The sequence below is a fragment of the Danio rerio genome, chromosome 8, assembly GCF_052040795.2.
Source record: "Danio rerio strain M-AB ecotype USA chromosome 8, GRCz13ab, whole genome shotgun sequence".
Taxonomy (NCBI): Eukaryota; Metazoa; Chordata; class Actinopteri; order Cypriniformes; family Danionidae; genus Danio; species Danio rerio.
In genome coordinates, this window is record NC_141028.1 from 26484545 (window position 1) to 26501159 (window position 16615).

Here is a 16615-nt window from a genome sequence, read left to right on the forward strand (position 1 = left end):
CATCAAAATAAATGTTACCTCTTCTTCTTCTTCTTCTTCTTCTTCCTATAAAACCTGTTGCTTTTAACATAGTTGGAGATGTTGTAAGCAGGGGCGTAGCAACCGTGGGGGACGGGGCATACGTCCCCCTCACTTTTAGAGACAGACCATTTAGAAACAGGTGATTAAGAATGCAAACTTTTGAATTCCATACAGTTGTCACTCCCGTTTCCTAAAACACATTACTATAAATAGACTGTTCAACCCTTTACATTATTACTTTCTTACAACATCTTCCTATAGAACTCGTTGCTTTTAGCATAGTTGGAGATGTTGTAAGAAATTAATAACGTAAAGGGTTGAACAGTCTATTTGTTTAGCAAACGCTGGACATTCGTGTAGTAAACGTGTTTTTGGAGGCGTATAAAATAATGTGGATGATTCAGACTTCTGAACACTGGATAAACCTCAGTGTGTCTGCACAAACTACACTATCAGAATTGACTTTAAAGAAATACCATTGAATATTTTGTTTGAGAAGCACAATTGTCATGAGGGCGGTGAATACTCAATGAACTTAATAAAACTGGGTGCTCTTATTGTGAAAATGCAGATGTTTTGTATTGAATGTCACATTCTCATGTTACGATGTTTCTCTTTTAAAACATTTCTAAAAACAGCTCTGATTTCACAGTAAAACATTGGACATATGTATGATTTGCTGATGTCTCAGTGACTGATATGTTTAGGTTTTGGGTCAGGTAAAGGGCAGCGCTGAACTGTATTCTTTAAAAGTGTAGTTCTAAAAGTGCGCCTTAATGACGCCAGTGGCAACTGCAGTGTGTTTTATAAATGATTGGATGCTGTTCAAACCTCATGCCAGATTTTTGTCACTGGGACTAGATCACAATATAAGCCACATCACAAGTGAGTTCAAAAATATATATTTTTATTAGAGACATACACAAAAACAACTGTAACAATAAAGAAGTGAATAATACAATAACAAGACACTATATATTAACAGCAAAGGTGTCAACTGGCTACTCCAGCATGAACCAGTCGTGGTAAGGCATCTGTCCTAGAAGAATTCTTTGCTCTGGAATCTGCTGCAGACAAGCCCACATCAGATCACAGCATTCTGTGAAAAACAAAAGGAGAGGTGAGATTATTATTATTATTATTATTATTAATAATAAACTGATTTTTAACTTGTTCTTTGATTAACATCTCACCTTGAGAGAGGGTAAATTTGGACCAGTCATGCTCCAGGTAGTACAGGTCATACGTCGTTGGGAAATCTCCATGCAGCAATGTGAAGAGAAGAACCCCAAGAGAATAGACAGTTGCTGGTTTGGCATGGTAACATCCTCTTTTGTAAAACTCTGGCGGCATGTACGCTTCTGTGCCTGGAGGAGAGACATTTAGTTAAATCTCTGTGTCAGCATCATGTTGATAAATATACCAGATGGGTTTCAGGTGTGCTAATTACTGAGCTTTTAAACCGTATATTAATAATGCTTATGTACATTCATAACTAGTGTTGTCAAAAGTATCGATACTGACACTCATCACAGTCATATTTGCTGAGCATGTGAACACCAATGGCCAATCAGTGGTGTTTAACAGCGTTCAATTGGACATTTTTAAAATGTCAGTCCCAAAGTCGATACTTTTGACAACCCTATTCAAAACACCTACCAGAAAAGGTGGAGTATGCTGATTCCATCATGTAATCTCCGCAGCCGAAGTCAATCAGCTTGACCTCCAGTGTGTTTGGGTTTACAAGCAGGTTTTGCAGCTTAATGTCTCTGTGGAATACTTCCCGGTAGCAGCAAACATTGGCAGCATGAACAGCTTGGCCCATGATAGTTTGTGCCGTTTGCTCGGTGAGGACGCCTCCGTTGAGTTGCAGGAATGCCTCCAGGTCCATACTTGGCGTAGGCCGCTCCATGACCATGACATAATGGTCTTTGAAGACCTGCCAGTCAAGGAGCTGAATTATATTGGCACACCTGGAGCCACTGCTGGCCATACTTGCCAAGGTGATCTCTAGAGGTGGCTGGTCATGAGACTGAAAACAAAATAATGATGTTGGTTTTCAAACAAGGATTTTTAACCACAGCCTGTTGTCTAATATTAAATATAAGACATTATGAGTTGAACACAGTGACTGCGAAGAGAAAAACAGAAAGTGTAGTGTACTTACAGAGCAGAGATCTTGCATACGTGGTGTCATCTGGGCAAATTTAACAGCCACCTGTTTAAAGAAATAAGCGAACAATTAACATGTGCATCCAGATCATTTCATTCAAATCCTGAACAGAGGTTTCATCAATTTGAATTCTCAGAAATGTCAAAACAATGAAAGCATGTTTCTGATGATGTTCTTTAAATAGTGAACTTCATCAAAGAATTTGAGTCTACAGAAATGAATACCTGCAGACCATCCTGTATGCGGATCCCCTCAAAAACGGAGCCGAAACCTCCTTCACCGAGCTGCTTTCCCAGATTGTAGCGGGAGCTGATGTCATCTGTTAAAAAAGAAGAACATTTAGCTGACTGGACACAAAATCTTATTAAATTATAAACCAATTAAAACACAGAGTTTACAACAAATAAGACTTTCTCCATAAGAAAAAAATATTATAGGAAATGAAGGAAGTGAAAACTTCTTTACTCTGTTAAAAATAATTTGGGAAATATTCGAAAATGGAAAAAAATCACAGGAGGGCGAATAATTTCGACTTCAACTGTATAATTTTAAAATGTTTGATAAGCCTAAACAAATGTTATGAATTATTGCAATAAACTTACTATTGTCCAAACAGGTCTCATCATCTGCTGTAAGACTCAGAGCAGAATCATCAGCGGAGTCATCTTGTGAGACCTTCTGGTTCAGTGAAGACTCCGAGTCTTCATCCAGTGCAGAGTCAATGTCAACCTGCACAGAGTCTCCGCTGAACGCTTCAAAGATGCCGTCTGTTGAGAACTGCTGGCTCACTGGAGATTCAAAGCTGTTCACTTCAGATTTCACAGTGGAGTCCAAGTCTTCTTCTGCTGGAGCATCAGGAATTGAAGGTTGGAGAACCTCCAGCTCCAGATTGTTCACAGCAGTGTGAAAGAATTTCGAGCTACTGATCGGCTCGTCCTGTAGGTCGTGGATCTCCAGTGCAGGGAGCGGATCTAAAGAGGGGAAGGAATATCATTAATATGATTCTGTAACTCTTTTGACTAGATATTTGAAGTTAATTTGCAAAGACATCACTCAATGTATTTATTTATAATCTTGCAGTTTTTGTGTATTGAAGTGATAATTAGCAATAAAAAAGTATGTTTAAACTATATATCTAAAGGCATAAATACAATTAATTATGAATTTCTTCTTTTAAACACAAAAATAGACCTATTCTGAAGAATATTCCTGAAATCAGCAGCCATTAAACTTCACTGTAGGAACTCAAAATACTGGAAGTCAATGGCTGAATTCAGTATTTGTGTTCAACACAAGAAAGCACCTGAAACAGGTTTTAGGAGTGAATTATGACAGAATATTCACGTTTATGTGAACTGTCCTTTTTAAGAAACTACCTAAAATTCTTAAATGTTTCTAGTCAATTTTATTTCTTATCTTTAAACAGCTACTCTGACATGTTCGGTGTGTTTTAGCATTGTTTTAGTAATTAAAATTCATAAACCTAATTTACCATCAACAGTAGCTCTTCTGGGGAAACAGGCTTGGAAGAGGGGCGGGTCATCGGTTATCGGATGACGGTGGTTTTCTGCCGTGTTGCCGGTGGATGTGAGTGGCTCACGGGGTGGTTCGTGTGCACGCTTGATACCGAACGCTTTCTTTAAACGGGAAATTAACTTTGGAAAGGCCATTTTATCACCGTTGTGTGGAATCGCAGTAAATACTGAACTACTAGTCGTCGAAAGAAGCAATGAGGGTTTCTGCTTGATTCAGTCAGCTTTAATTAGCCACTGATGATGTCAGAGTTACGTGGTTCCATTTGGAACGCGAAAGAACATTTTCAAAACACGCGGGGACTTTTTAAAACACAATAACTCAAACAACTAATGCAGGGCCGCGCTAGACTGACTGGCTAATTTGCCTTAAAGTGCCCACACATCCACGTTATACACACACACACACACACACACACACTTAGGTCAGAATTATTATCCCCCTTTTTCTTTTCAGTTTAGTCCCATTATTAATCTTAGCTGACACAGCAGATTGAACCGCCAACTTTTCCAGCATATGTTTTACACAGCAGATGCTCTTCCTGCTGCAAGCCACCTCTGGGAAACCTTTTAATTTTTTCTCTATTAAATATTTCCAAAATTACATTTAAGAGAGCAATACAATTTTCACAGTATGTCTGATATTTTTCTTCTGCAGTTTTATTATTTATTGAGTATAGTATAAATATTACTTATTATTAAGTCTTATTTGTTTTGGCTAGAATAAAAGCAGTTTTTATAAAAAAAATAAAAAAAAAACATTTTAACGTCATAATATTAGCCCATTTAAGCTATTTTTTTCCAATGGTCCACAGAACAAACCATCATTATACAATAACTTGCCTAATTACCCTAACCTGCCTAGTTACCCTAACTAACCTAGTTAAGCCTTTAAATGTCATTTTAAGCTGTTTAGAAGTGTCTTGAAAAATGTCCAGTCAAATATTATTTACTGTGATTATAGCAAAGATAAAATAAGTCTTTCACGATGTAATTTCTCATTTTAATAATAGTTTTAAAGGATATCTGTGTGGTATTTAGTGACTCATTATGTTTTTAATTTAAATGAACTAATTTAGTAATGTTTGTATGTAACTGGATTTGTAAATTTTTTTATCTAAAACTGTTTCTTCTCAATTAACATTAGTGACAACATTAGAAAACCATAGATAAGAGCTGACAGTTACTTACAGCCATTTATTTATTGCCATCCTGGGTTTTGCTTTCATTTGCAAATTTCTTTCAAAATGTAGCACTTAATATTTAGTTAGTTTCTGTCATTTGAAAGTAATTGTTTACAGTATTGCAATATTTCCGTCTCTATTGTAATGTTACATTACTTTTGCATTGAATCTGAGCTCATTTTCGATATCATGGGTATGACCTATTATCTAGACTGTATATCAGTGGTTCCTAACTGTTTAGAGTGGCATACTCCTAACATCCTTCTCCATTCTCTTTTCCGCTCAGACTGCAGTCTCTTCATTTAAGCACACTATTTGCAATTTAAATAAACATTTTCTGTGAATTCTTTACCTTTATGAATTCTTCTTTTTTTACATGAATAATGTTTAGAATAAAGTATTAAGAAAAATATACAACTATAGTCAAAATTAAGTTATTCATGCATTAACTGAGCCCGCCAGTAGGTGGCAGTAAAGCCATGTTTTAAGTGAATAAGACATTTATTCAGTAACAAAGCAACGGTTGCATTTATGAACAGGTCAATGAATCGACTCTCACAATTCATTTCAACCACAGATTCATTCACCAAAATAACCCACTCTAGCCGAAGAAACCACTGGACCGATGTGAATGCTACCAGGTTGGAATAATGATTAATATTCTTGTAGATTGAAGATTTTGTTGACATTAGGTTTTATAGAGTTACAAAAAAGGTAAAAAATTGTTTTAACTGCGAACTGTAACGTTACTGATTTTGTGTGAACATGCTACATGCTAACACTGTCATGGCATCCAACAACTGCAACCAGCATGGCATCCAGCATGACGTTTAGTGTTTACTGTTGAGTAGAAACACGACACACACATTATTTATTATCAACACACACACACATAGAGACAGACGGAATATCAGAAACTTATCTCAGCTCCAAATTAACATCACAAACTGCCCTGAGAAGTAACACAGACTTCTTCCAGAATCATCAGTCATTTATAAGTTTTTGTAAGTTTCATTTATAGCCTTTGTAAATAGTGAAAGAAATTTATCTTTGTGTTCCTACAATTTTTAGCCTTGTAAAGGTAAAATAAATATGTATAGAGAATACTGTATTTAAGAAGAATAATGGACATGTCTCTGTGGATGCTGCTTTAATGACAGTCTGTATATACCTGTAGGCTGGAGGATTGACGTCATATTGCTATGAAACAGTTCCTAGCTGTAGCTAAAATGCTTATAAAGAAGGTTCTGATCATTTGCAATTATATCTTTAGCTTCTTTAGTTTTACAGATATGTCTTTCTTTAAACATGGCTACAGACAGGAACTTTAAATGCAAACCAAATAAATCAAAGCCTCTTTATCTGAATCTAACACTGATTTTCTTGCATTAGTTGTGCTATAATATTGTACAATTCTGGTTTTACAAAGCTGTTGTCTGCTGCATATGATCAGTGGTGGAAAGAGTACAGAAAGATCATACTTAAGTAAAAGTACCATTACTTGCCTATAAATGTAGTGCAAGTAGAGTAAAATTATCTGTTGTATTTATTACTTAAAGTATGAGTAAAAAGCAGTCCTTTCTAAAGTACTCCAGAGTAGTAAGTATTACGCTGTAAAAAGCTGATGCATTGGCAACCATAATTCAATGTCCAGTCAGCGTCTAAAGACATTTTGATGTACAATAATGATGTCAAGTGACGTTGATATTTGGTTGATTTTAGGTTATGTTATAAAAGCATCAAGCCAATATCTTAAACCAACATCACGTTGATGTCAAATACTGACCAAAATCCAACATCTGATAGCTGTCATTGTGGTAACGTCCACACAACCTCAAGCTGTAACATCTTTAGACGTTGATTTTAGGTTGGACATCCGATTTTCATTTCCAAACAAAATGCAGCGTCTCCTTGACATTGGAAGACAACGTCAGTCTGATGTCGTGTTGAGGTCTTGTGCCTGCTGGGTGTTTAAGGCCATTTCGGTCATCATACAGTAAACACCCATGATCTTCTCATCAGTGACATGCATCTAAACAGTCTCTGGGTCATTGAGTATAAAGATTTTGGACAATTTTAATGCTTGCAAACAGTTTGCTGCAATTATAAATCGCCCAAGTCTTGAGGTAGATCTTTATGTTGCGATTTACTTTCTGTGTGCGATTTAACTGGACAGGAATCACAAGACTGATTTTTCATATTCCCATAGATAAGACAAAATAAAGTAGTGACTACAGGTTAAAGTAGTGGAGTAAAAGCACCGATACAGCACTGAAAATGTACTCAAGGCAACACACATTTTTAAAACTACTAAGTAAATTACAATTTCTGAGAAAATGTCCTCAATTACAGCAGTTTAAGTATTTGTAGTGTTACTTTACACCACTGCTTCTCACTACACAAAGTCTGTCTTGAATAAAAAGAAAATCACTTTAAACATTATTAACACATAATAATAATAATAATAATATCAAAATCACTTTAGACAGTATTAACACATAATTATAATATCAACACAAACAGGAAAACAGTTGTTTACTATCATCAAGTCCTTCAGTTCCACTCGAGGTCTCCATGATCTATGCCCTGGTTTGGTGGCTCCTGAAAATAGAATTATAAAAAGTCGGTGACCTGATGACCTGAACATTCTTATATTAAGCAATGTGTTCACTTTATTCAGTAGTCAAAATCATTTCACAGGTAAAAACTGATTCAAATAATCAAATTAATAAAGCAACGATAATAAGGATGATGAGAAAACACTGATCCTTGTTTAATTCATGCTAGAAACATACTAGTAACAATTCATGCTAGAATCTTGCTAACAACTCATGCTGGACTGTCTTGTTTCAGTCTTTAAATGGTTAAATTGTTGACTGCAAGGATCTTCAACATTCTTTTTGTCATCTTGACACTTTTTCAAACTAAATATTCTACTTTTAACAGGCTTTTTCAAGACACTATAAAGTTTGCCCTCAACCTTTATCATGTCTTTGGGAGGAAACCTATGCCTACAATAAGGGGAACATACTAACTCCACACAGAAATGCAAACTGGCCCAGCCGGAACTCGAACCAGCCAACCTCTTGCTGTGAGGCGACAGTGCTAATCACTGAGCTACCGTGCCACCTGGAGGTCATATCTTCTTCAATGTTACAAAGTTGGAGTGTAATGCTGCACAAGAATGATGCTTTGGTTGGGTGTGGCTACTTTGGCTCTCAGTTTTGTGTCACAATTTGATTTGATTCTGATTCACAAGTTCTAATTTGTATTCTTGATTGAATTCTTCAGTGTGTTAAATGAAAATATATAAAGCTAGAAGTTCCACACGCTGTTGTTGAAAGAACACTGTATTTGTTCAGTGGTACAGTGGTGTTCAGTGGTATTGCTGCTTATTAAACTGAAATACACATTCATAAAATGTTTGACATTTTTTTTATTAATATCAGCTCCATTGTTTTCTCCGTTTTAAAGCACACAGTTCTTCTTGAGTCTATATCTAGGGCTTGCGAAAATACCTTTGGGCACTTTGTAGAGGCTTTTTAGATCCAAATTCGTCTGTTGTAGTGACGTCCAATCAGTTCCCAATAGATTAAAACAAATTCCCTCTTATGTTTATTTTTCCAGAAGCCATCTCACTTACAAATACACCAAATCAGCACTAAATAGTTACGAAATAAAAGGCACAACTGGATTATGCTGATTTTAAATTTCCAGCAGTACTGATGCCTACAGGCTTTTTTTTGGTTCTCGTTCTGGAAGTGCTGTCTCACATGCTGACGGTCCAGGCCAAAGGAAACATGGACGGGGAAGTCCTCGAAAATCTGAAAGCAAGGCTGGATCAGTGGTTGAGGTCAAGAAGGAGGAGCAGCCTGAAGAGGAAGAAGATGACGTTGTTGATGCAGGCGCTCTTGATGATCAAGGTCAGTGGAGTGCAGATTATATTCTATATATTTCATCATTTCCTATATTTGAATGTATTTTAATTGTACACACAGGTGACAGTGATTATAAACCAGCTGATGAGGAGGCCAGATCCAGACTGGCTGTCAGAGACTTCACTCCTCCTCCCTCCTGCTCTTCATCATCTCCCGCATCTACCTCACGGAAACATCCTAGCAGGATAGTGGGACCTCCTCGCAAATTTCTTCCAGATTCAGGTTAGGGTTGGTCTAGCTTTTTGGGTCACAGAGGTAAAATAAGTGAAGTTTCACAAACTAATTTCAAGAGGAGCGTGATATGATTGACCGCAGCTGGTCCCGATCGGTAATCATTAGCTAGCCAATCGGATTATTCAAAATTTAACATAAATATCCAGCCTAACTTTTCTCCCTGTCTTCGCTTTGCAAGACCTCCCCCCATCCATTCATCCCTTCTCCCACTTCCACAATTCTAAGATCGGGCTACTCGGTGGCTCAGTGGCTGTCACTGCTACCTGAAAGCATGGTTCAAGTCCTAGCTTGGCCAGTCGGCATTTCTGTGCGTACTTTTACATGTTGTTTAAGTGTGAACTCTTGAAAATGTTTAAATAGCAACTTTCATATGAGTGGGATAACCCTAAATTTTATGAACAGAGTCACCAGCAGCACCACCTGAAACCAACAATACAGAGGATCCTCAAGCTCCTGAAGAAGCAAGTTCCTCTGGATTGGAGAACAGATCTTTTTCGTTTTCTAATGGGACAGTAGTGTAAAAAGGAGTCAGCCAGTCAGATTCTGAGAACAGAGATACTTCATCAACACCAGCCTCAATGATCTTGAGTTCCTGCCCAAAAAAATGAGGACGACCTTCCAAACGCTTCCTTCAAAAGAAGTACAAAAAATACATTCATCTCAAGTAAGTATTGTTTTACTACTTGTTATGACTTCTTGATGTTAATCTAGAGCCTGAAGTATGTAACATTTATATTGTACCATAGACCATTCTGTGTAATGCGGGAGGAAATGAAAACCATGCATCATCCAAAATACTGCCAAAAAATAATAATTTATTATACAAAATCAAAGTTAAACAGAAAATAGTAATAATAAAGAAGAAGAATATAGATAACAACAAATACTACAAAAGGTTAATTATAATTAAAAAGGTTAATTAAACCCTGCAGGGGAAGAGGACAAAAGTGTCGGTGAAATAAAAGAAAATAACAAAAACAAACTAACTCCGCATAACCTTTTCACCTAACTGAAAACAAAATAATAGAAAACAAGTCTTCAGCGTGTGCCTGGCCTAACTTACCTACCCAAACCCAACCTAACAGAAAAATACAAAGACAGCGCTCACTGCTAAACCTGGGCAATTTTTCAATATCAAGTGCGCAAAGTTCACACTTGCGTCCTTGGAAGTTCAGACTTGCCAAGTTCGGATTTGGAAGAACGAACTCCCGAGGACGCAAGGACACAAGTCGGGTACTTCTTCAAATGCAACTGCAGTGTACTTTATAACGTCTCTTACTGTCAGGGTTCTGCCACTCTGATCTTGTAAATTCTTGTTTTGGTGGCAGATCTTTGACGCTACTCATGTCTGGTCCTGTTTCTGTCTCTGTGTGCGCGCGCCGTCGTGGGTGTACGCAGAGTGTGCGCGCTCCTGCTTGACGTGGCCGCGTGCGCGCTCTGCGTCCCTCAGACGCGTGGGCTCTTGTACTCGTGTTTGTGTTTTCGTCTGTCAGCAGCATGGTGTTTCATTCCCAGCGTCTCAGTCTTGTTGGTTTCGGTTTTGGTCGGCGCTGGGATGAAGCATGCATGCTGCATATGTGAGCGCATGGTGAGTTTTCATTCATCGTGTGCTTGTGTCTTGCGTCTCTTGTCAAAGCACGTGGCTCGGTGTTTACATTGTGGTCACGTGCTTTTGTCGTGTGCTTCAGTGTTGTGTTTGTTGTCATGAACATGCGGTTAATGAGTTCTCTCATTGGCTGCATGTTCTTGTTGTGTTATGTGAGCGCATGGCTTGTATTGTCTCTCTGTGTCATGCGCTCTCCCGTCTATTGTCTTGTCCCACCCTCCTTGTTAACCCTTTATTAGTTAATTGTGTTCACCTGTTTGTGTGTTAATCTTCTACAGTTTATATACCCCTCACTTTTGCTGTCCTGTGTCAGTTCGTCATCACATTTTGTCGTTTGAAGTCTAGTCCTGTTGTGTTTCCAGTCCTCATCCTTGCCAGTCTGCCCAGTCCTGTTTGTATGTGTATGTATTTGTTTTGTTAATGTTTTCCCCCTCGGGGTAGTTTATTTTGCATTTTATTTTATTTTTATTATTTAATAAAATCCCATTTCCCTGCATTTGAGTCCTCGCTCCTTTTTCCCCATTTCCCATCACCAACCCTGACAGTGTTTGTTGATGTTGCCTGTTTTGTTGTCTTGTCGTGTTTCTTGTCTGTCTTGTACCTTGTTGGATGTTCCCTTTAGGGACGCCAGGTGGCGTCCCTTTTGGGGGGGGTAGTGTCAGGGTTCTGCCACTCTGATCTTGTAAATTCTTGTTTTGGTGGCAGATCTTTGACGCTACTCATGTCTGGTCCTGTTTCTGTCTCTGTGTGCGCGCGCCGTCGTGGGTGTACGCAGAGTGTGCGCGCTCCTGCTTGACGTGGCCGCGTGCGCGCTCTGCGTCCCTCAGACGCGTGGGCTCTTGTACTCGTGTTTGTGTTTTCGTCTGTCAGCAGCATGGTGTTTCATTCCCAGCGTCTCAGTCTTGTTGGTTTCGGTTTTGGTCGGCGCTGGGATGAAGCATGCATGCTGCATATGTGAGCGCATGGTGAGTTTTCATTCATCGTGTGCTCGTGTCTTGCGTCTCTTGTCAAAGCACGTGGCTCGGTGTTTACATTGTGGTCACGTGCTTTTGTCGTGTGCTTCAGTGTTGTGTTTGTTGTCATGAACATGCGGTTAATGAGTTCTCTCATTGGCTGCATGTTCTTGTTGTGTTATGTGAGCGCATGGCTTGTATTGTCTCTCTGTGTCATGCGCTCTCCCGTCTATTGTCTTGTCCCACCCTCCTTGTTAACCCTTTATTAGTTAATTGTGTTCACCTGTTTGTGTGTTAATCTTCTACAGTTTATATACCCCTCACTTTTGTTGTCCTGTGTCAGTTCGTCATCACATTTTGTCGTTTGAAGTCTAGTCCTGTTGTGTTTCCAGTCCTCATCCTTGCCAGTCTGCCCAGTCCTGTTTGTATGTGTATGTATTTGTTTTGTTAATGTTTTCCCCCTCGGGGTAGTTTATTTTGCATTTTATTTTATTTTTATTATTTAATAAAATCCCATTTCCCTGCATTTGAGTCCTCGCTCCTTTTTCCCCATTTCCCATCACCAACCCTGACACTTACCTCACTCACCATGGATTCATCAGTTTCACTGTACATTAACAATAAAATGATTTAATTATATCAAGCACGACCCTTTAATTAATATTATATTAACATTATAAATCTACATTATTGATTTAAGAAAATGTATTCATATATTCATATAAATGTGAAGTAAAATGAGTTATTATACACAGACATGTGTCTTTGATTATCAGATTTAATAAACGGCAATGGTAATTATACAAGTGTATACACGATAACAAATAAAGATGTCAAACAATTTGGCTAACAAAGACAAACAACGTACAACATGGTAACCTAATTAAAGACAGTTATAAAAGGTAACAAAATAATACTGGCAAAATAATACACCTGAGAACAAATGATAGATTTAAAGACCAAAAAATGTCCGCTAGATATTCACAAGATGAATTAAAAATCATGTTTTAACTACAATGGAGTGATGAGATCCAGCGGTACATCCGAGATGGACTGGCCGAAGTAAAGCTGTTCTCGGTGGGGGAGGTGATGAAGGAGCTCCCGCTGGCAGGCTGGGAGTTGGAGTTTGCATCACCTGAGGCACATCGTCAAAAACGCTCTATCTTTGTGAATAAACTGACGATTCGAGTTTAAAACAACTACATTCTGCCTGAAAAACTTTTAACACTTTATTTTGTGACACAGTAAAGGAGTATTTTTAAAACCGTGCGGGTTTTCCCCTCTGCCATTAGCGTTTGCTGGTTTAGCTGCATTGCATTCTGGGATACCTGAGCTTCGCAAGTTGCACAAGTCACCTCTCGAAGCATCCTTGGTGAAAACCGCAGAACAAGTACACATCCGGGAATTTTATCTGTACTTGGCAAGATGTGAACTTTGAATTGGAACAGTACTTTGGTGACGGTTGATGACGTTTCACAAGGACACAAGAACGCAAGTATAGACAAGAACGCATATTGAGAAACAGCCCAGGTTCGCTAGGTGTTGTAAGAATGTTAGTCGCGTGACATTTCCACTCCAAATCCTTTGGGGCAACTGCAAAGTTTATCAACTAACGATCTCAGATGAAGAATAAAAATAATGGAAGTAAGCAAGATGGCAATGTCATCTTTGTCAACTCATACCAAAAACAAAAGAAATAACAAGAGGCAGATTAAAACAAACAACAAGGCAGGAACGCAAATGCCTCTGTACGGCGTCTCAATTGTCATCCTTGAAAGAACGAACTTGGGAGACAGTGAGAACAGAGAACACGTCCTGTGAGAAATGAGATGCTGCATTCTTCCTGATGGCCACATGACCTTCACGCGTTTTTAATGAAAAATTTTTTAAACATTACAGCACTCATACAACGATTTATTGTTTTTCCCTTTTTCAAAATCTATACTATGCATAAAAACATTATAAATACGTTGCACAATATAAATAAAACTGATTTCAATATGAATTTCCGCAAACAAACACCCTTAATTTGTTTATTCCTTTATTAAGATGTCCATCCTAATGTTTATATTCACCGTTTCAATTAGGAATTCTACTGAGGTAAATAAGGGATGTCTCTGAACTTTAATAATAAATCTGTATATAATGCTCCGCTTCCCACCTCCAGTCGCAATGACTTCTGGGACTTCCAGAGTGAGATCGGTGCTCAAGTCTGCATCGGTGTGTCCTCGATATCAAGAACACATCTGGGAAGTTTCACGCGTCCTCTGTTCTTGCAGTCTTGAGTATTGAAACTGAACTTTGGCAGCTGATGATGACGTTACACGAAAACACGAGGACGCAAGACCACTGAAGAATGCATATTGAGAAACAGCCAGAGAGATTTTGAGATTTTAAAAGTATTTTATTATAAAAAAAAATCCAACAATCAGTACAATTTCAAGTAACACCAAACAAAATTAAGCAAAAACATTTATCTTAAACCAAGTGCAAGAATCTTTATTTTATGCAGATATGTATAATTTTGTTTTTAATCTACTGTACAAAAGCTATTTACACTTAAATACACAGTATTTAGGATACCCTTGCTGGGTATTTTACATTGGTTCATTTTCATTTTTTTTTTCATATGACACATGTACAAGTTACATCTCAAATGAAAGCTCTTGCCAGTGCTCATACGGTTTTAGCATTCTTTTTACTGAATTATATTCACATATCAAACAGTTGCCGAATGAATCGCTGTGTTTCCATGGTGCCGAAATGAAAACAATACATTTATGATCACTAAGCAGCCCCAGATAGCACAGACAGCTGTCATCTCTTACCTTATGCTGTGTGCTTCAGGGCCATTTCTCCTCTGTTTTTGAGGTGATGTTCATAAGTAATCCTATTATATGTCTGACATGGTCCAAACAGTGAATTATGTTTGATCAAACAAAAGAATAGTTAAATATGAAAACAATGATCGGTCCCTGTGGCTTGTACAGCACCTCTCATCAGTTAGAATACAATAACTTTTGCATAGATTACGGTAGAGACCTTTTTCTTTTTTCCTATGATTACAGACATGTGCAGGAACCACCAAAATAAATTACAGCACGCTACACCACACAGTACCTAAAAGGTATACTTTCAAATTTGAGTTCATAAAAAAAAAAAAAAAAGGTGCCTCTTTTTTTAGGTGTTTATTATAACACAGACAACATGTACAGTTATTTTAAATACTTTCAATAGTGTTTTATGAAAATTCTAAGAGTTTTCTTTAAAATGATGATACATTTTTGCATTTACACCTTTGCATGTGGATTTGGGAAGCCTTTAAATCTGGGTAGGCAAAATCCAGGTGGAAATCCCAAAACAGCAGAGTTTAACTGGTTAAAACAATGGAGATAAATTAGAATCCTAGACTTCACAGAATTAAAAAAAGACCACTTCCAAATTACCATTCAAACTGTGTTCAACTTTATCTTTTCTAGTCTTGTAAATAGCAATTTTTGCTTGTCCTCAAAAAATTCAGCAGTTGACACTTAACTCGATGTCTCCGAATATACTTAAAATCACAAATAAAAATTTCCTCAGAAAAGATTTCCTCAAAACAGACAAACAAATTTGGAAGGACAATAAACAGGCATTCTAATCTCCCACATTGTAAAAAAGCAGACAGAGAGAAAGAGAGAGAAAAAGAGAGATATACACATGCAGAATTACTCCACCAATAGCTGGTGTGTGGTGAGCGCACTGGCGCTATTATCCTGTGGCTGCCGTCGCATCATCTAAGTGGATGCTGTACACTGGTGGTGGTGTGGACAGACCTCTTTATGATTGTGAAGTGCTTTGGGTGTAAGGCAATGCATCATAAATATACACTCACAGGCCACTTTATTATGTACACCTGTCCAACTCAGGGTTCCCGCAGGTCCCTAAAAAGTCTTGAAATGTCTTAAAATAAAATCCGGGAAATTAAGGTCTTAAATTGTCTTAAATTTTACCGTAAAGTGGCTGTAGGTTTCAAATTTTCAGTCGGTCTGCTTTATGACGATAGGGAAGCACAATGGTCCACCTAAACATCTAATAGTTGATTAATTCAGTATGTGAAACAGGAGAGAAATGACAGTCTTCATGATTTATTAGCTTATCACGGTAGGTCCCCTACAGAGTACAGACGCTGACGCCGGTCTGCACCTGCGTGCTGTCATTACGCGGTTGTTGATGTGAGGTTCAAAATGCAAAGATGGGAAAATGTAAATTTCGTGGCAAATAGGCAATGTGTAAATTCTGCAAAAAGAACTTTTCGTTAGGGACCATGGGGCTCAAAGTCGTTGAGTATCACATGAAAGGAGGAAAGCAGCAGCTGGACGTTGCAGCAGCTAGTCATAGCGGGTCCAGGTTAATCCCTGCATTGTTTGCAGTTCGACCTAACAATGTTACTAGTTCAGACTAAAGCTGAAGATCTTTGTTGGGTTCAAACTTTTCTATCATTTTAGAGGGGGTCGTGCCAGGCTTGGGCTTGCTCAGTAAATGAACAGTCATGTGATGCATTTTGATTAGCGCAAGGAAGTAATCAAATTGTTTGTTACAACATTGAAATCCATCCCTGCAAAGGTGAATCAAATGATGACAGAGATGTCAAAAAGAGCGAATTATGTCAGCGGTCAGGCCAGCCAACAGTTTTATTTGAACAGTCATTCTAGCCGCTAAGGTATTTTGGCGGTCGCTCATACACTGCGTATTACGGTAGAGCACTAAGAAGCTGTGTCCAGCGAGCTGACAGGACATGACGAGGACACTCGCGGCATTGAAACTGCTGTCATGGAAAATGAAATGAATGTTCTTGACTGGTGGAAGATGAACTAACAATCCTACCCAAAACATGCTAAATTAGCTGGATCAGTAGTGTGTCCCGGCCAGTAGCAGCAGCAGAGAAAAGGTGTTCAGTGCTGCTCAGTGAGCGCAGGACTGCACTAAAGCCAT

General features: G+C 38.2%; 3 protein-coding genes across 15 annotated transcripts in view; 2 read left to right on the forward strand and 1 right to left on the reverse strand.

Annotated features, from left to right (window-relative positions):
- Positions 1–6168, forward strand: part of im:7152855 — a 35686-nt gene extending 29518 nt beyond the window's left edge. For 6 of the 13 annotated variants that reach the window (XM_087264781.1, XM_087264772.1, XM_087264779.1 and 3 more), the window contains one exon: positions 6088–6163. The gene's annotated coding sequence lies outside the window, so the exon portion shown is untranslated. Of the gene's footprint in view, positions 1–1006; positions 1142–2810; positions 5262–6087 lie in introns of those variants that run through there. The other 7 variants (XM_087264769.1, XM_087264775.1, XM_087264773.1 and 4 more) reach the window with 3 other exon arrangements.
- LOC795526 (serine/threonine-protein kinase pim-1-like) lies at positions 912–4022 on the reverse strand. Its single transcript, XM_087264725.1, has 7 exons — positions 3687–4022; positions 2797–3165; positions 2419–2513; positions 2189–2239; positions 1681–2053; positions 1215–1388; positions 912–1120 (listed from the first exon to the last, which is right to left on the reverse strand). The coding sequence occupies exons 1-7, from the start codon at positions 3862–3864 to the stop codon at positions 1023–1025; spliced, it is 1338 nt and encodes a 445-aa protein (XP_087120851.1). The 5' UTR covers positions 3865–4022; the 3' UTR covers positions 912–1022.
- The window catches only part of LOC137496354 (zinc finger protein 335), a 95397-nt gene continuing 84213 nt past the window's right edge, over positions 5432–16615 (forward strand). Inside the window, 4 exon segments of the mRNA XM_087264033.1 lie at positions 5432–5551; positions 8673–8833; positions 8909–9070; positions 9485–9746. Of these exon segments, the coding sequence (XP_087120159.1) occupies positions 5442–5551; positions 8673–8833; positions 8909–9070; positions 9485–9746 (695 nt within the window). The 5' untranslated portion in view covers positions 5432–5441.

Excerpts from the sequence above, each read along its gene's own strand:
- LOC795526 (XM_087264725.1), bottom strand. The coding sequence starts at position 3,864 with ATGGCCTTTCCAAAGTTAATTTCCCGTTTAAAGAAAGCGTTCGGTATC. Across the intron at positions 3,166-3,686 it reads CAGAAGAGCTACTGTTGATG|ATCCGCTCCCTGCACTGGAG; the intron begins GTAAATTAGGTT and ends TCCCCTCTTTAG. Across the intron at positions 1,121-1,214 it reads CAAATTTACCCTCTCTCAAG|AATGCTGTGATCTGATGTGG; the intron begins GTGAGATGTTAA and ends TGTTTTTCACAG.